The sequence below is a fragment of the Rhinichthys klamathensis genome, unplaced genomic scaffold (assembly GCF_029890125.1).
Source record: "Rhinichthys klamathensis goyatoka isolate OS25496 unplaced genomic scaffold, OSU_Roscu_1.1 h1tg000718l_1, whole genome shotgun sequence".
Lineage (NCBI taxonomy): Eukaryota > Metazoa > Chordata > Actinopteri > Cypriniformes > Leuciscidae > Rhinichthys > Rhinichthys klamathensis.
In genome coordinates, this window is record NW_026607133.1 from 3919 (window position 1) to 24348 (window position 20430).

Below are 20430 nucleotides of genomic sequence, written 5' to 3' on the forward strand. Positions count from 1 at the left end.
ACGACTCATTTTTTTATTTCATAACTCCTGACACAAATTAAGACATAACTGTCACTATAAGTTTCACAGAATACAATAGTGGTCAAATACTGAAACTTGAGTCTTATATCGTTTTAATGATGTATAGTTTGTCAAGTTAATCACATTAAATATATAGTAACTTTGAACTATTTAAAAAAAAAACGCTTCAGAGCGCCCACGCACTGGTGACGGTTAACAGGTTAAAGCATGTGTGAAAAGAAAACCATTGAAAAACAAATCATGAACATTTGAAAACAAATATGAAGTTAATGTTAAATTTCACAAATGCATAAGAGTTTAAAATCTCAAAAATATCTGGACATTTAACATGAGCATTTTAGTGACAAATTCACTTTTATTTAATTGGAAAAATCATCCAATAACAGTGTTGCGTGCAAACCGGAACATTGCTAAATATTTGTTCATCTCGCGAGGTCAAAGTAAATATTGTATTAGCCGTTTATTTGTCATTTGTTATTTATTTTTATCGAATTGCAGTGATTGCAGCCCTGAAATTCAGGACATTGTGAATGCAGTTTTTAAAACCAACTCGTGAAAATGCTAAATAAATGTTCTCAAATTCACAAACACATAAAAGTTATAAGTGTTTTAACTTTAAACATTTAAAAAATTGCATTAACCAATTCAGTTTTAAGTGAGAAAATGCTAGATGTTGGAGAGGGTTAAAGCTACACTGTAACAATTTTTTTGTCCAAAATTGATATAATGAATGAGCATATTATGAACTCATCTTCCAAACTGTGTTTTTGTCTCATATAGTTCTTGTTCTTTCGCGAGACTCATGCAGTTTTGTTTATTTACCACTAGAGTTACATAGTGTACCTTTAAATATTGCAATAAATATTTTGCAATGTGATGAGGTAATAAATGGCAAGACTGTGTTTGTTTAGATTTGTGTTTTTCTTTGCAGTACCACATCAACAAGCTGTCCATCATGTCTTCAGACAATCACATGAACAACAGCGAGAAGGAGGTGGACGAGGTTGATGCCGCTCTCTCGGACCTGGAGATCACCTTAGAGGGAGGAAAGACGTCCAACACGCTGGTACTGACGCGCAGCAATAGCAGCTTTATTTATACAGCACTGTTAAAACAACACAAGTGCTTTACAATGTGCACAGATCAAACACTAGGGCGGTCACTTTTGTGAAAAAATCCTGTTCGGAAAAAAAGTGTTCATTGAATCGATTGTAAAATCCATTTTCCATCTAAAGACGTTTCCATTTTCATCACCAAATACAGGCAAATCCACGGACACCTAACAGGCATTAGGACGAGCGTAAAAAGGGCGCTTGAGACGCACAAGTCAGCAATATTCCTGATGATTTATTGGTGTGAAGTTTCGTGCTCAATGACAAACAGGAGCGCAACATTCAGGGATTGAGATTAACACCTCGACCCGCCAAATGCGGGTACAAATGAACTTTGGCGGGAAACGCTGTCAAATCACGAGCCAATCTGGCGTTTCTGTGTTTACTCACTTTGCTGGGGAAGTTTGTGTAAGACAAATCTGCGCGGATTTAGCGCAAATACGCAACTCGTGATCCTCATGATATATTAAATACAGCGTATTGCAGAATCTGTGCATTTCTGGCTTACTTGAACACACACACACACACACACACACACACACGTCACTACGCAACAGATAACGGCGCGCTTGTTCACTTGCACTGAAGTAATAGCGAATATTAAAAAGCATTTGGTGAACAGAAAAGACATTGTTATTGTCCAGCATCCCACATGTTCTGTGTGCTGTATTGATCTGTCCACCTAAAACACATTTTTGGTAAAAAATGACAGCCCTACCAAACACTCCACCAAACTACACTTTGATCAGACACATGCAGGAATTCTTGCTACTTTTTGTTACATCAGTGTGTCTGCAGCCACACACTCACACAACTATAGGCCTTTATCACACCTCAGATAGTGGCGTAAAATAACTTCTGTTGTAACTTGTATCAATGCAGTGGACATTGTTATGATTTATTGACAGATTGTCAACACACCAACCTCATTAATCAGGAATGATGAAGCAGAAAGTGTCATTTTGTCATTCTGACGCATGTTTCATCATCAGAAGGTGAAACACACAAGCCATCTGTATGTGTATGGGCAATACTTCACCGTCTGACCACTTTTTTTGTGAAAGAAACGCAAATACAAACAACATATCACATTAAAGAGCATTAGAATTAGACAAGGTTATACATCACATTACGAGTAAAGGCTGCATAAATGAAACAATAATAACGTACTTTCATGCACTTGCTTTACTTTCCCATTTAGTCTCTAGGTATTAGATCAAATTCAAATAAAGGAATATAAAATAGAGTCATGTGCTCCGTGTTTGAATGTAGTGATTGGATAGCATTATATTGCAGATGAAATTGGAGTTTAATCATAACAGACATCACGCAACAATCACAATACACCATTTTAATATAATAAATTGTTTTGTTATTTTTCTGCCGTTAACTTAACTAAGGTTTGGACAACTTTATTTATAACTTTATTAATGCACTTTGTGTTCTCAGGGTGACATCACATCCATTCCTGAACTGGCCGACCATGTAAAAGTCTTCAAGTGAGTTGAAATTTTTGTATTATTATTTGTTTTTGTTTTTGGGGTCTCGTATGCCTTTATTAGTGTAAAGCAAGAACAATAAAACAAGGCCTGTTGCCATATTTAGCATATAGACTGTCTATAAACATGAGTCTGTTTAAGTGTAAATTGTGTCATTTCCACAACACTATTGGCAACTAAATGAATTCCAGTGTGATTGTTATAGTGGTCCAAATGTGTCTGATGTGACATAATATTGGCTCAAACAGTGTTGTGAGTGGACCAGACCTGTTTGACTGACCAATGGTAGGCAAAGAGAAGTGTTTGAAACGCTAGTGGCAAAGAAATTACACACTGCAGCTTTTTATAATATTCTTGTATTTTGTTGAAGGACACGCTTTTATTTTAGTTTTGTTTTTTACTCGAATGGTCTTTGTTTTAAAGAGAAACTTGTCCAAGAGCTGATCTTTTCTTTCAACAGAAGAGAATAACCTCTCACCGAAGTCATTCCCCTTTGATTTTTGACTAACTTTTGCTTATACCTCAGACCAAAGAAACTCACTCTGAAAGGATACAAGCAGTACTGGTGCACGTTCAAGGACATCACGATCTCCTGCTATAAGAGCCGCGAGGAGGCGCACGGCACGCCAGCGCTCCAGATGAACCTGAGAGGTGAACCCCACACACACACACACACACATGATGCGCCGTTAGAAAGCATGTTTGCCACTCATGCACTGTTTCTCATCCGCTGTTTCTCTGTAGGCTGTGAAGTCACACCAGATGTGAACATCTCTGCTCAGAAATTCAACATCAAGTTGCTAATTCCTGTAGCAGATGGTATGAATGAGATCTGGCTGCGGTGTGATATTGTGAGTGAGATGCTTTTCTATTGAATGCCATACATTATTGTACAGTAAATCACCTCACATCTTCACTTGTCTTTAAAAAGTAATACATTGCTTTTACTTGCTACTATTTATGCAAAATGTGACCCGACCCCAGCAACCCTAAGCAGGGTTTCAATCAATCTAAAGCCATTAACAAACATTTGCTTTAGTTGAAATATGAAAAACTTTAACTGAAATAACATAAAACATAAAAAAACAAACTTAAAACGTATTTTATTTCGGCTAGTCGCCTTAAGGCTGCAATACACTACAGATTTGTGCCCTGATTTGCAGTCTGGATGAGTCAAAAATAGTTGCCGAATATCTGTCAGTCTGCAGATTTTTGGTCAGTCGAAGTTGACAGATTTCACAAAAAATCGCATGGTGTGTGATGAGCACAGACTCAAACCAGTTGGAGGATATCAAAACATGCTTGATATGTTACGTGTGTACCATAGTGTACGACATAGGGCTGGGCGATAAACTATATCATATCGAGATCACGATTAAAATTTAGGTCGATAACGATGATAAGCTGTGGACATTTTCTACTCTACATGGATTAATCTAACAGCCTATCACACAGCAGAAATAAGCGCGACAACAGCCGGTCAGTGCATGACGCTAATAAGTGATTTCTGCGTGTCTCTGTGGAAGAACGACGCGGTTTCGTCTGATACTCAAACTCACACACGCGTGTGACGCTCACTGTGCTCTCAGCGTCTCAATATATGAGGACATGAACTCCCTCTCCAGAGCTGCTCAGAGAGTCACTCAGAGATGCCCAGTTTTGGATGAGATGCCATTTACAAAGTTGGCAAGTGTATGATGCCTAGTGTTTTAAAATCTGTTCAGACTTAAAAATCGTATTGTGTATTCCAGCCTTAAGTAACATTTCTCATTTTCATTTAGTCTAACTTTACTTTTAGTTTTTATTTTAGCTTTATTAATATTTTGAATTAGCTTTTATTTTTATATTTGTAGATTTCATGTTCATTTAGTTTTAATTTTTTGTAATTTCGTTATTCGTTGCTATTTAGGTTATTTTAGTTTCATTTAAGTTTTTATTTATTTCCAGTTAATAATTTTAGTGCTTCAACTTGAACTTATTTCAGTTTATTGCTAAGGCAACATTTCTACTTTTCATTTAGTTTTACAAATATTGTTTTATTTTATTTCAGCTTTATTTCAATTAACAGAAACATTTTAATAGTTTTTTTTCATGATAAATACCCTTAACCTGGCCCTAGCCAGATGAATTTCGCTCCGCCTAGCTTCACTCATCCATCTGGAACCGATCCATTGAAATGGCGTTTCAGAAGGCTCGGCCTTATCAAAAATCCTTGCATATGATTGGATAAGCCACTTGTCTGTCATCTTTATCGACGTGCTATTTCAACCACTCACACTACCAGAGGAGCCATTTGGTAGATCAAGCTCTTGCCAAATCCGGTCGGGAGAAGGGCGAAAATATCGTTTCCACCAACAAAAGCCTTAAGAGCCGTTCTCTGATGTTCTTTTAATGAAACAATATTAGGTAGATTGGACAACACGGATGAAATCAATGTTAACAGCATCAATGTTAACGCTTGTTTCCTCGATGCGAGCCGCCATTGTTGTCTGAATCAAAACAGTCTCACGGTCGCTTCTCCACTACGTCACATCTATGAAACTCCCGCCCTGCGTCCTGATTGGCTAAACCATAAAGTTGGTTGGAGAAATCACTCTCAATGGAAGAGGTTCCAGATGGATGTGAGTGAAGCTAGGCGGAGCGATATTCATCTGGCTAGGACCAGGTTAAAATACCCTATCTTGATGTACTAAAATAACTCAAACTGAAATAAAAATGAATAAACTATATATACATTTTTTTTAAACAGTAACTACTAAAAATTACAAAAACACATCAATGTTATTAAAACTTTAACTAAAATAAAAAGAGAGAATACAAAAATAAAAACTAATTCAAATATTAAAGTCCCCCTGTAGTCAATAATGGTATCCCTTAAAGCTCATCTTTAATCACCAAAATGACATATTTAAAAGTTTTTTTCCTTGAAAAAAATTTCTTCATGTCTTAAAATATCTTGAGTGTAACTCGACACCCTTGCCTCATTTAGTATACGCGGTTCTATGAATATGCAAATGAGCCCCGCCTCCACTCACTCACTCAGCTCAGAGATCCACTGGTTGACGATCACACGTTGATCTGATTGGTTACAAGGTCGTTTGTGACGTCAGAAACACCAGCGATTTCAAACCGTGTTTTTGAGACTGTCTTTGGTTCACTGCAGTTTTAAGCAGAAAATACTCAGCAATGCTGTCGACTTATGAATTTACACATGGTGTGTCTTAAAGCATATTAAAAACACCACATAAACATAAAAAAATTTTCCGCTGTGGTCTCTCTGCCCGTCTCTCAGGAGAAGCAGTACGCTCAGTGGATGGCAGCGTGTCGTTTGGCCTCTAAGGGGAAGACGATGGCTGATAGTTCCTACAACCTGGAGGTCCAGAACATCCTGTCCTTCCTGAAGATGCAGCACATGAATCCGGATCCTCAGATCATAGAGCCCATCACCACCGACATCAACCCTGAGTGTCTGGTGTCTCCACGATACCTGAAGAAATACAAGAACAAGCAGGTAAATAAGAGGCTGAGGCTTCGAGAGAGATCGCCCTGCCACTGCAGTGCAGAACACACACAGAAAACTAAAGGCAGACAGTACATAGCGACACATAATAGGGGTGTAACGCTACATGTATTCGTCCCGAACCGTCGGTGCACACAGTCAGACGACGTATACAGTCACAGGTGATCCACTCTCCAGTCCAGAAGGGGGTGCACGCTAATGCAACAGCAGGAAAAAGAGCAGAAGAAGTAGAGATAATCCATTCCCAAACCCAAAACAAGAGCTTGCTAGTAGCCTATAGAGCTGGTAAGTCCCGCCCATCTGTAAAACTCCAAGTGGACCTCTAGGTTGAAAAAGCGTCAATGCAAGTGAATGAGAGAAAATAATTGTTTTCTGATCCCATTTGAATTGTGCCATGAATGTGAACATATGTTGTCTGTGAATTTTTTATATCATTTCTCATGTAACGAGTTTGACAGTATATTGTATGATTCCTTGGCTAGCAGTTGTGGAATAGACATAACGAGAAAGACTACACGTCGCATATGTGACGTCACCGCATAACACATTTTCCCTCCACAAATCACGGTGCGATAATCTAAGGAGTTAGATCGAGATGCCTGTGTGTTTTGTACCCAAATGTCACCATTCAAACAAAGGCATGTTTAGCGGGATCCGTGTGCTAGTGGTGGTGACGTATATCAAACGCATCGAAAACAGCGAAGAGTTGTAGTCCACAAAGTGCTCTCACACAAAGTCTAACCGTATGAAGATTTTACCCGCGGAATTGTAGCATTTCAAGATACACATTTACATTCTTATCGGTTTTTGCTTTCCCTGGGAATCGAACCCATGACCGTAGCGTTGCAAGCCAAGCTCTACTGTTTGAGCTACATAAGGCTCCACACGAATCATGACTTCTGTGTACCGTTACACCCCTAATACATAGTAATAAACAGCAGTATATTAAATATTAAATATATCACTGAGCCCTAAATGGAAATGGTAATTTTTTTTACACAAATGAAATCAAAATAGTCAAATTGTTCTAAATGTATGCGCTAAACACGTCAATTTTGCATTGGTGAAATTTTTCAAAATAATGTTTTTTGGTTATACTTGATTGAAAAACAAGAGAAAAGTGTAAGTATGCAGGGAGGGAGTGTGTGTGTGGGAGTCCTCAGACTGTGTGCTCCTGTGTGCCGCTGGTGTCGTCTTACAGTGGCCCTGGACTCAATCCAGCCCCTGTGATGCTGGGGGAGGGTGGGCTTCCCGTCCTCTTCTCACTCGCTCCCCCACCGGCGGAAAGCTGCGAGAAAGTTTGAGGAGTCGGGGTGGGGTCTTCAGAAACAGGCGGGAAGGACATACAGGAAACAAGCCATGCCTGGGAATGTGGAGAGGAGGGAGTCTGGGAAGAAGAGTGCAATGTGATCGCGAGTTCAGATGTCTCCTGAACACTGAACACAAGCTCCAATTCTTTTCTTCAAAGGCTTCCTCTGGGATTTCACTCCCAGATCACGTGGGATAGAAAGCACTTGCTTTTGGAAACGAGGATTGATGACTTTCTCACTTCCCGACTTGTTTAACTTGTCAAGACCAACAAAGCGGATGTAGTCATCCAAATGGTGGGGAATTTCAGAGGTCTCTCCAGCAGTATTGGGTTTTAAGTGTGTGTGTGTGTGGCGCCGCCTTGTGGGCTCAAGGGTGTGTGGTTTGATGTGGGATGAGAATTGTTCAGGTTAATCATAAACTACAGCTCAGCCATGAACCTTGGACCCCTTTTATATCTTTAAAATCCCGTTTCTAGACTTTTAAAAGTGAATCGATTTTTATTTCTTTATATTTCATTATTTGTTTTATGTCTTTAGTTTATATTTTTTTATTTAGAGCTTAAAGAACAAACCAAGAGATATACAAACTAGGAGAGTGAAGCTTGATGACAAAATTTGATGTTGGCTTGACCAAGCTTTTAAAAGTTATCTGAAACTTTCAAACAAGGCTTTAAGGTTTTACTCAGAGAAAGTCAGATAGACCAAAACAAACTCAATAAAATAATACCATATTAGACTACTTTAGACACCATTGGACTGCTAAGAAACCTCTTTAAAAAAAAAAAAAAAAAAACATTAGACCTCTAAAAAGTGCCTTTTTTTTTACTAATGAAAGTTCATGGAAATTTGGGCCTGTTTCGAAAGTCAGATCTGTTAGAAAAGATGTATTGTCAAGCCAACATAATAAACCATAAGATGAACCAGTCTTACATTAGTGCAAAAACAGCTTAAACTGAGTTTTTCCATTATAATCAGTAAAGATGAATCTACACTAGGATCGCCCAGCCACCACAGAGTTTGTAGAGTAGACTAGTCTTCTGCTTGGTTCAGGGGTATAGCAGGATCTCTCATCATAATATGTTAGTTGTCATATTTCTGTCATATATACTATGGTCAATCCGCCTGGACCTAATGTGTTCCTCTGCTCTCTCCTGCCTAAAGTGAACCTCTCCTGCTGTATACTGATTATGTGCACCCTGCCCTCTTCTCTCTCTGTGCATTAACGGTTGTTTTGATTCTGTTATTCTGCTTGTTTGCTGCATTGTTCATTTATTTGCTTTTCCCTTGTTTCCTCTCTGTGTCCCTCCTCCTGTTTCCACCCTCCTCAGCCTGGCTTTGTCAGGGACTTGGTAAGTCACTCGTTTGACAGCTGGTAAATGTCCGTGACTCACTAACACTGGTGCTGTGTCTTATTTCAGTAATCCTTCTATTAACCACTTTACCATTTATTGCTGTAGCTCAAACTCAAAAGCTCGCATTTAACGTTTTTTAAATTATTATTGTTTTGAGTCACTGGTGTCTCCCCATGAACAGCTGTTTGCCTGAATGATGTTGAGTGAATGAATGCTGTAAACACTCAAATAATGTTTTAGCGCTCATTTCATGGATATTTTAGAAATATTCTAATGAATATAGAAGCAACTTGTAGTCTCATGACTTTGAGGCTTATGATGTCAGATTAGACTGTAAAACTGTCAGCCTTGTTGTTGTTTTTTATCATTTCAAGCATGATTATATCCCTAAATATAATCATATTGTTATTATCATTATTATTACAATTATTGTTTTGTGATATTTATTTGGATGACACAATGCCTTTTCCTGCAGCTCCTAAAAGGACATGGTGACGGTAAAAAAAGAGATGGGATGAAAATTATACGAAAATCTTTTGTGATAGAACGCAAAGTTTCTTGGGGATACGCAATAGTTTTGCGTGAGAATGTAAAGTTTCTTGGGGATACGCAATAGTTTTGCGTTAGAATGTAAAGTTTCTTGGGGAAACGCAATAGTTTTGCGTGAGAATGTAAAGTTTCTTGGGGATACGCAATAGTTTTGCGTGAGAATGGAAAGTTTCTTGGGGATACGCAATAGTTTTGCGTGAGAATGTAAAGTTTCTTGGGGATACGCAATAGTTTTGCGTTAGAATGTAAAGTTTCTTGGGGAAACGCAATAGTTTTGCGTGAGAATGTAAAGTTTCTTGGGGAAACGCAATAGTTTTGCGTGAGAATGTAAAGTTTCTTGGGGATACGCAATAGTTTTGCGTTAGAATGTAAAGTTTCTTGGGGAAACGCAATAGTTTTGCGTGAGAATGTAAAGTTTCTTGGGGATACGCAATAGTTTTGCGTTAGAATGTAAAGTTTCTTGGGGAAACGCAATAGTTTTGCGTTAGAATGTAAAGTTTCTTGGGGATAGGCAATAATTTTGCGTTAGAATGTAAAGTTTCTTGGGGAAACGCAATAGTTTTGCGTTAGAATGTAAAGTTTCTTGGGGATACGCAATAGTTTTGCGTTAGAATGTAACGTTTCTTGGGGAAACGCAATAGTTTTGCGTGAGAATGTAAAGTTTCTTGGGGATACGCAATAGTTTTGCGTTAGAATGTAAAGTTTCTTGGGGGAACGCAATACTTTTGCGTGACAATGTAAAGTTTCTTGGGGAAACGCAATAGTTTTGCGTGACAATGGGGATACGCAATAGTTTTGCGTTAGAATGTAAAGTTTCTTGGGGAAATGCAATAGTTTTGCGTTAGAATGTAAAGTTTCTTGGGGGAACGAAATACTTTTGCGTGACAATGTAAAGTTTCTTGGGGAGACGCAATAGTTTCACGAGCGAATGTAAAGTTTATTGGGGAAACGAAATAGTTTTGCATTAGAATGTAAAGTTTCTTGGGGGGACGAAATACTTTTGCGTGACAATGTAAAGTTTCTTGGGGAAACGCAATAGTTTCACGAGCGAATGTAAAGTTTCTTGGGGATACGCAATAGTTTTGCGTGAGAATGTAAAGTTTCTTGGGGAAACGCAATAGTTTTGCGTGAGAATGTAAAGTTTCTTGGGGATACGCAATAGTTTTGCGTTAGAATGTAAAGTTTCTTGGGGAAACGCAATAGTTTTGCGTGAGAATGTAAAGTTTCTTGGGGATACGCAATAGTTTTGCATTAGAATGTAAAGTTTCTTGGGGAAACGCAATAGTTTTGCGTTAGAATGTAAAGTTTCTTGGGGATAGGCAATAATTTTGCGTTAGAATGTAAAGTTTCTTGGGGAAACGCAATAGTTTTGCGTTAGAATGTAAAGTTTCTTGGGGATACGCAATAGTTTTGCGTTAGAATGTAACGTTTCTTGGGGAAACGCAATAGTTTTGCGTGAGAATGTAAAGTTTCTTGGGGATACGCAATAGTTTTGCGTTAGAATGTAAAGTTTCTTGGGGGAACGCAATACTTTTGCGTGACAATGTAAAGTTTCTTGGGGAAACGCAATAGTTTTGCGTGACAATGGGGATACGCAATAGTTTTGCGTTAGAATGTAAAGTTTCTTGGGGAAACGCAATAGTTTTGCGTTAGAATGTAAAGTTTCTTGGGGGAACGAAATACTTTTGCGTGACAATGTAAAGTTTCTTGGGGAGACGCAATAGTTTCACGAGCGAATGTAAAGTTTATTGGGGAAACGAAATAGTTTTGCGTTAGAATGTAAAGTTTCTTGGGGGGACGAAATACTTTTGCGTGACAATGTAAAGTTTCTTGGGGAAACGCAATAGTTTCACGAGCGAATGTAAAGTTTCTTGGGGATACGCAATAGTTTTGCGTGAGAATGTAAAGTTTCTTGGGGAAACGCAATAGTTTTGCGTGAGAATGTAAAGTTTCTTGGGGATACGCAATAGTTTTGCGTTAGAATGTAAAGTTTCTTGGGGATACGCAATAGTTTTGCGTGAGAATGTAAAGTTGCTTGGGGATACGCAATAGTTTTGCGTGAGAATGTAAAGTTTCTTGGGGATACGCAATAGTTTTGCGTTAGAATGTAAAGTTTCTTGGGGAAACGCAATATTTTTTCGTTAGAATGTAAAGTTTCTTGGGGAAACGCAATAGTTTTGCGTGAGAATGTAAAGTTGCTTGGGGAAACGCAATAGTTTTGCATGAGAATGTAAAGTTTCTTGGGGATACGCAATAGTTTTGCGTGAGAATGTAAAGTTTCTTGGGGAAACGCAATAGTTTTGCGTGAGAATGTAAAGTTTCTTGGGGATACGCAATAGTTTTGCATGAGAATGTAAAGTTTCTTGGGGATACGCAATAGTTTTGCATGAGAATGTAAAGTTTCTTGGGGAAACGCAATAGTTTTGCGTGAGAATGTAAAGTTTCTTGGGGAAACGCAATAGTTTTGCGTGAGAATGTAAAGTTTCTTGGGGATACGCAATAGTTTTGCGTTAGAATGTAAAGTTTCTTGGGGAAACGCAATAGTTTTGCGTGAGAATGTAAAGTTTCTTGGGGATACGCAATAGTTTTGCGTGAGAATGTAAAGTTTCTTGGGGAAACGCAATAGTTTTGCGTTAGAATGTAAAGTTTCTTGGGGAAACGCAATAGTTTTGCGTGAGAATATAAAGTTTCTTGGGGATACGCAATAGTTTTGCGTTAGAATGTAAAGTTTCTTGGGGAAACGCAATAGTTTTGCGTTAGAATGTAAAGTTTCTTGGGGATACGCAATAGTTTTGCGTGAGAATGTAAAGTTTCTTGGGGATACGCAATAGTTTTGCGTTAGAATGTAAAGTTTCTTGGGGAAACGCAATAGTTTTGCGTGAGAATATAAAGTTTCTTGGGGATACGCAATAGTTTTGCGTTAGAATGTAAAGTTTCTTGGGGAAACGCAATAGTTTTGCGTTAGAATGTAAAGTTTCTTGGGGATACGCAATAGTTTTGCGTGAGAATGTAAAGTTTCTTGGGGAAACGCAATAGTTTTGCGTTAGAATGTAAAGTTTCTTGGGGAAACGCAATAGTTTTGCGTGAGAATATAAAGTTTCTTGGGGATACGCAATAGTTTTGCGTTAGAATGTAAAGTTTCTTGGGGAAACGCAATAGTTTTGCGTTAGAATGTAAAGTTTCTTGGGGATACGCAATAGTTTTGCGTTAGAATGTAAAGTTTCTTGGGGATACGCAATAGTTTTGCGTTAGAATGTAAAGTTTCTTGGGGATACGCAATAGTTTTGCGTTAGAATGTAAAGTTTCTTGGGGAAACGCAATAGTTTCGCGTTGGGGAAACGCAATAGTTTTGCGAGCGAATGCAAAGGTTTCTTCCCATCTCATTTTTATTTTCCATCAAAATGTTCCCATTGGGGATCCATAATTTTCACTGTAATCAACAAATTATTTGTCTAATAGGATGTTTAAAATATATTTTTTTTGAAAGGGGCCTCTGTGTAATTGAAAGACCCTTTTAGGCAGTGTTTTAGCATGTCAGCTGATCTGCAGCTGATAGAAGCTTTTATGAAGCAAGTCATCGATCAGTGGGAGGCTCCAGTGACATCACTCATTTCTTTATGTGAAAATGTTTCATGCTCTGGGAAAATAGGGACTAAACAATGGTAGCTGGGATCGCAATGGCTTCTGTGTATGCATGTTAAGTCGCATGTATAACAGATCATAACGGTTGCTTGAACAAGAGGAGGCGTCTTATGTTCACAGTGATATTAATGGTGATTGGATACAGCAGTTTCATATTAAAGTGTCTGGTGTTGCATTCTTCTCTGGGGTTGTTTCCTAACGACCGTGTCTGTGTGCTCACTCTGTACTTCTGCTTAAGTTATGATTGCTTGTAGCACTTGTTTATTAATGTTCACATATGCATTATCCTCAGATTTCCGCCCGTATTCTGGAAGCTCATCAGAACGTGGCCCAGATGAGCCTCATTGAGGCCAAGATGCGCTTCATACAGGCATGGCAGTCCTTGCCAGAGTTTGGAATGACCCATTTTCTTGCCAAGTAAGTATCTTCTAGAAAACCCGATGTTTCTGTCTTGATTAAATGATTGTCGGCCAATAACAACATAATTCCTCGTTGAAGAGATATTTGTCTGTTAGAAATTTGGTCTCAGAAGAAGAAAATGTCTGGTTCTTTCATCTTTTTCTTACTTTTACTTTTAATTTCTCTATATTTCTGTTGTTAATTGTTAAATTGCATCAAATTAGGTTTCAGGGTGGCAAGAAAGATGAGCTGATTGGCATCACCTACAACAGACTGATCCGTATGGACGCCAGCACAGGAGACGCCATCAAGACCTGGCGCTTCAGCAACATGAAACAGTGGAACGTCAACTGGGAGATTAAGATGGTAAGATGCTCTTTATGTTACACCTTCATCCCACGATGTCATTGAGCACGTTTACATGAACACCAATAGATGCACCGATGTGAAAATTGTGGCCGATAACCGATATTAATATTGCGGTTATGGCCGATAGCGATATTTACCGATGTCGATATCTCTGTATAGAAAACACATAGCGAGGATTAGAACTGCACGATATTGGTAAAAAAAAATGACATTGCGATATTTTATTTTTCTGCGATGTAAAAACAATTTCACCAGATGACTTGAATAGCTCTATTTGGAAAGAATGAATCATTCTAGAATGACTGGGGTGGTTTTGTCATGGAGTAAATCCGCATAGAAACTAATATTAATAGAATGTTAACTAATGTAGTTAACTAGACTTTAATAAATGGAACCTTATTGTAAAGTGTTTATGTCTCTTGAGTTCAGTGTTGGACAGATCAGCTGTTTTAACCATTCATTAAAGTGAATCGGTTCAAAGGAGTCATTAGTTCGCGAATCGGACGTGTCATTAACGGACCACGGCACACGTTGTGTGATTATCCAGGCAGTTTAGGACATCGCACAAGATTTGTCTCAACACAGAAAACATTTCATCACTAGATGATCATCATCACTGAAAGTGTGGTTTGTCATCTGAATGTGTGGAAAGCTTTTCAGAGGAGATAAGGCAACATTATTTTAGCACAATTCACAACCAGTGGTAGTTCAGAAAAAAAATCTTCAGTCTTCCGACCTTTTACCATCGTGTGTTCACAAAGATATTCAGTCAACTCAATTGATTAATATGCGCGAGGGAGAGAGAGCAAGACAGTGAAGACGGTGAGAGTGCGCGCGAGAGTTTCACTCTCTCTGCTATTTCACTCTTTCTCTGTTAAACAAGCGCAGCAGTCACTCATCTACATCACTCATCTACATCACTCATCTACATCACTCACCGGTCAAATAAGGCTTTGGCGGGACAAAAATACGCCTTAGTGAGGCTGACAGAAAACAGCGCGCAAGTTCCAGTCTTCTTGCACTTGATGTTTAAACTAGGGCTGTTTTCGACTAAGGATTTTCATAGTCGAATCTGATTCGTTAGATTTTGCCGTAGTCGACTGATAGTCAAACTTTTTTCTTTTTTTTTTTTTTTGATAGCAGCCAGACGTTCGGTTGAATAACTGTTCGTCTGTTATAGGACAACTCGCTTTACGTTTATTTAAAATGAACAGCAAGACAACTAGAAGTGAATGTGCTTTCCATTAAATTAATCCTTAACAAAAAAAAACAAAAAAAACGTTGCAATGAACGTGCTTTGCTTTTAAATAAATCACACACAGTAAACAAAACCTTAACAAAAAAACTTTGCAATGAACTTTGCAATTTAGACGCGCAAACTGCGTGCCGGTGCGGTGATACGTAGCCTACATGCTCGGGCAGATTCGGCTTGAAGTCGTTCATCCTCGGATGCGGCGCCGCGCGCGCTGTTACAAAAAAAGCCGTGCACACAGCCAAGCCAAATGGGGTCTTACCGGTCTTGCGCACCCAACGCGTCATTTTGCCACGCGCACCTTCGCGCTTGTGCGGACGCGTCGAGTTTAAACAAGACTTTACTCCGTGTCAGCGCGCGCTCTGATCGGTAAAGGAGCACAGACCTCTCCCGAATCATCTCCAGCAGTAGCAGCCTCTGAAGCACCACTAACTCCGCCTCCGTTGAGATGATATATTCCTTGTAAGATGATATATTAGTATTTAAACATTCTCTATGATAAAAAATGTTTGTAAAAAATACTGTTTTTGGTTTTGCCGGTTATAGAGTTCTAATGACGGTGTTCAACTATAACCGTCGGTCTCACGGTTATATAATAACAGTCACACCCCTATTGGTTACAAAACACTTCCCTACTATTCGACTATGAGGTTCACAGTCGAATCAGACCTCTCCGAATCGAATCGTCGAATCCTTGAATATTAGAAGTCAGCCCTAGTTTAAACTGACAGGACTTGCGCTCATAATGTATGCGCTCGTGCAAAAACAAACATCCCCGCCCCCGCACTCACATCTACACACACGTTAAATACACATTAATGATTATCGGCCTGTTCACATCGGACCTATTTTGACATCGGAACGATACCGATGTGTAAAATTTTTTATTATTTTTTATTTTTTATATTATATCGGCGGCCGATATATCGTTCACCACTAAATACGCTGATAACTACCAAAAATCAGTTTATTGAAATAACCAGATTTACCGGTTTACATGCAAATCAAAAACCCAGCAATGCAAGTAATCGCGTTTACAAGACTGTATTAAAAAATTAGGGTTAGTTCACCCAAAAAATACTACCCAATTAATTATTCGCCCATTAATCATTAATTACTCGCCCTCATGTCCAGAGCCGACCCTGACTTAATTCTGTTTAGGGTCCCTCCTACCTGACCAGTGAGCCATGGAAACCATTTGCCATCGCCACACAGTCACACCGTCACACCGGACACCCTTTAAAGTAAAAATTCCTCATATTAGAAATAGTCATTGTTACTAGTAAAAAGTTCATTCAAGAATTCACATTTTAAATAATAAAAATGTAATTATTGATATCAAAAATGCATCCTGTGAATGAATAAAAGCTAAAATTGCTCGTCATAGCATGTCACTGTGTTTTAAATGATAAAAGCAATTCTTGATACTTGATGGTTATTATTTACTGAGGGAAGTGCATCCATATTGACCAGTATGCCCAGCCAATCAACATTTTAAATTCAATATAGCCTAGAAATCAATAGTCAATGTCAATACACATCTTACATTTATTTGTATAGCGCTTTTTACAATACACATCGTTTCAAAGCAGCTTCACAGAAAATGCACGAGTCCACTTCACAATTTAGAGTCTGTTATCAGAGGAAACTGTCTAAGTTATGCATTTCAGGAATGTACATATACAAATCACAGCTAGCTAAAAATATATTAATTGAAACAATGTAATAATTTAAGGCAGAAACAACGAGCTCATTCAAGTAATGAATACATGTTTGTTAACAAATGATTATGAAATTTAGAAAAAATGTAGACAGTTTTGATCATGTTGTTCATTTAGAGGCCTTCAGTGAGGATAGGAGTAGGCTTCACTCAATGTATATACTGATGGATTTTAAGAGTGCTGGCCTAAAAATATAACATATAAAATGGAAAAGAGGCCGCACTATGCATATAATGTTTATTTTTGCACAGACGCGTTTCGGCGTGGGCCTTCTTCTGTGCAAAAATAAACAATATATGCATAGTGCGGCCTCTTTTCCATTTTATTTTTATTTAGAGGCCTTGAAATTAGTTTATCAGAGGGTTAACATCCAAAACACGACACACACTTCCCCTTGAGTCTAAGATCAGTGTTGTTTTTTAATCAACATGCACCAATGCTACATTTTTCTAAATGTCATAATCATTTGTTAACAAACAAGTATTCATTACTTCAAAGAGCTCTTTGTTTCTACATCAATTATTACATTGTTTCAATTCATACATTTTTCGCAAACTGTGATTTTATATTTGTACATTTCTGAAATGCATAACTTACACAGTTTCCTCTGAGAACTGTAAAGTGGACTCGTGCATGTTCTGTGAAGCGATGTGAACAAATACAGATAAATGTGAAGTTTTTCTGCTGTGTTCTCCCGTCAGGTGACGGTGGAGTTTGCGGACGAGCCCAGTCTGGCCTTCATCTGTGCCGAGGTGGACTGTAAAGTGGTGCACGAGTTCATCGGCGGATACATCTTCCTCTCCACGCGTGCCAAAGACCAGAACGAGTCTCTGGACGAGGAGATGTTCTACAAGCTGACCAGCGGCTGGGTCTGAGAGTCGCTCGCACGCCTCACTCCGTCTCCTTTAACAGCGCCGGCGGGGCCACAGCGTAATCGTTTGCAAACCGAAACTTTCCTTTTTTATCATTTCCGTTCATAACACTAGCAGAAGTCCGTGGAGAACCCGCTGCTTCCCTGTCGAGATGAAGCCTTCACATAGCCATGACCTTTCACCCCTGAATAGAAATATGCCCATTATTTATTTGTCACTAATTTACGTTGCACCTCTCCGGGTAATTGTTGAATGTTGCCGTGCGTGTTCATCTTTGATGATAGTTGTGTCACATTAATGTGATGTTATCGAGACACTAGAGAGGGATCCGCTGCGCTAGCTTTAATGTCGCTGCTTCTGAACGCTGAATCCACTCGAGTTGCTCATTTCTAAGCACTTCTAGCGTGAGGTGAGAGTCTCTGCATCCATAAGCTGAAGTTTGAACAGTACATTTAACGACAGATATTTTTTTACACTACGAAGAAGGAGAGTCGCCCACTTTTTTTTGTAGCAAACATAGGAGAAAATTATGAATCTGCTTTTGAAGCTCGTTGATTTCCCACCGTTGGAAGTTTCTTTTTATTATTATTATTATTTTCCTGTTATTTTATTCATCACTCTTTATTGTGAACCAGTATAGTATTATTCAAAAGTATTTCTTTAATACCCACCAGCCGATAGGTCACAAACCATGCGATTTTCCTTTTTTCTTCTTCTTTTATTTCTTTCCAAAATGAAGGATTGTTAAATGAAGTATTAGATTTGTTTTGTATCTAATGTATAAAAAAAAAAGAAACAGGTTTTAAAAAAGAAATTGTACAGTTATTTTTTTGCTGCTTTTTTCTGTCATTTTTTGGAAGTGTATTTTTTTCCAGAAGAGAGGGGAAAAAGCCATTTTTTGAGGATTGGTGGTGCCTGTCGATATTAAGGACTCTTAGAAAAAAAATATATATATAAGTGCATATGAAGAAGTGGAAAAAGTCTCAAGCTCCTGGCTGGAATAAAATCATGTAGATTAAGCCATTCTTTACGTCTCTGGTGAGAAGGAGCGTTTGATGGGTTTTATTGAGTTGAACTGATAAATATCCACACTCGTTTATTCTGCTGCAAGAACACATAGCCTTCCTCAACACTAGCGAGCGCTCAGACACTAATGAAGGCCGGCAGAACCGCTCCACTTCTCGTCAGTATTTTCTCCTAATGTTTCCCCGTATGAAGGAGGTTTCACAGCCAGAAATGAAGGTTATTATTATTATTATGTGTTTGTTTATTTGGTTTTGTTTTCTCAGATGCCAGCAGTGCTTTGCATGGCCTGCTGTTTTTAAGATTGTAAAAATGCCATTTACCTGACAAATAAATAAATAAAATCATTTTTATTTAAACTCGTATGAGGATGATTCAGCAAGGCCTTTATTCCACGTGTTTTCCCCATCAGCCCTGCAGTGGCCCGTCTTCACCACAAGAGAGCAGTCCTCAAGTCTGCGATGGCTCGTGTGGCTCTGTAAATCTGGGGGCCCTAAGCAGGAAAGTTTTGGGGCCCTGCCTTGCAGTAAATAATGGAGTATTGCCGCCACAAACCAGCAACTGTATACAATCTAAACCCAATCTAACAAATCTTCAATAAAGTTGTTGCATATAGCCTACTCAAGTGCTGCTGGAGTCTCGATCTTTGAACTTCTTTTCCCTTTTCCACACTTTAAAAAGAGGGAGAAGTTGGACCAGTAATTTCTTTGCTTCCTTCTAAAGTGATTTAAACATTCTTCTTTTTTCTGCACCCGATGGATAAACTCGTTTCATTTTTGCAGTCAAATTTCCAAGTCCAGGGAAGACAACGATCTGACACGGTTGGTTGACTTAACGCTGCAGTGGTTCTCAAACTTTTTCGGTCATTCCCCACTTTGGACAAGGGGGTATTTTCAAGCCCCACTGCCCCCATCGCCCCAACACAATGCTAATAATACGCAACAAGCTTAAAATGTTCCAATTTATTGAAGTAACAAGTAGTATCTAAATACAAACTAACTATCTACGTCATCAAATAACATAACAGCAAGTTCAAAAATAAAGAAAATAAAAGTGCAGCTGCATGTGTCATAACTTGCATGGAATTCAAAAATAGAGAAAATAAAAGTGCAGTGGGGTCAAAATGTGTATCAAGTTCAAAAATAGAAAAGAAATAAAAGTGCCACTTCGCAATCTGTTAAAAAAAGAAAAGAAGAAAAATCCACTTGGCAAGACAGGTCTATTTAAAAAAAATTAAAATAGACATAACATAGGCTACTGTGTTTGATATGGGATTAAAATGATGGGCAGTGTATGAGATATAAACTAATGATTAATTATTTTAATATTGCTTTGTTCCGATCAGAGCATGTGAGCGGAGAGCGCATTTCTGTATACGGTACGCACAACCGGCGCTGCGTCATTGAATGTCTCTGAAAAGGTTCACGCCCACTTTTGGGCGAAATAAACTAGCCTTCCCATAGACTTCCATACAAAACAGCGTCACAAAACAACGTCCGTGCACAGCAGACAGGCGTGAATAACTTAAGAAATCACTAAGATTAAACATGTCAAGTAATTATATGTCCACCCTGTCTGCCATAGAGCATGAACGATACATCAACCAACTTAATTTGGTCAATTTAAAAACATGTCCCTTCATTCTCCCAGCCTCAAATTATTTATTTTAATAATTAATTATTTTACTGTCTATGGTAACAACCCCACCCAGTGGCCAGAGGTGTCTTTCCCGGACATTTACTCGTAGTCGTACCTCATCGAGTCACCATGGTAAGCAGTGAATGATTTT

The 20430-nt window shown here is 38.5% G+C and overlaps 1 protein-coding gene across 1 annotated transcript; it reads left to right on the forward strand.

The window, feature by feature from the left end:
- Nucleotides 1-902: 902 nt before the first annotated feature.
- Nucleotides 903-17695, forward strand: LOC130076956 (fermitin family homolog 2; the record flags this gene model as incomplete). Its single annotated transcript, XM_056242259.1, has 9 exons — nucleotides 903-1087; nucleotides 2583-2632; nucleotides 3159-3283; nucleotides 3377-3483; nucleotides 5925-6143; nucleotides 8791-8811; nucleotides 13298-13422; nucleotides 13629-13770; nucleotides 17448-17695. Coding segments are annotated over 9 exons (1148 nt in total), but the record flags the coding sequence as incomplete, so codon positions are not given.
- Nucleotides 17696-20430: the final 2735 nt, after the last annotated feature.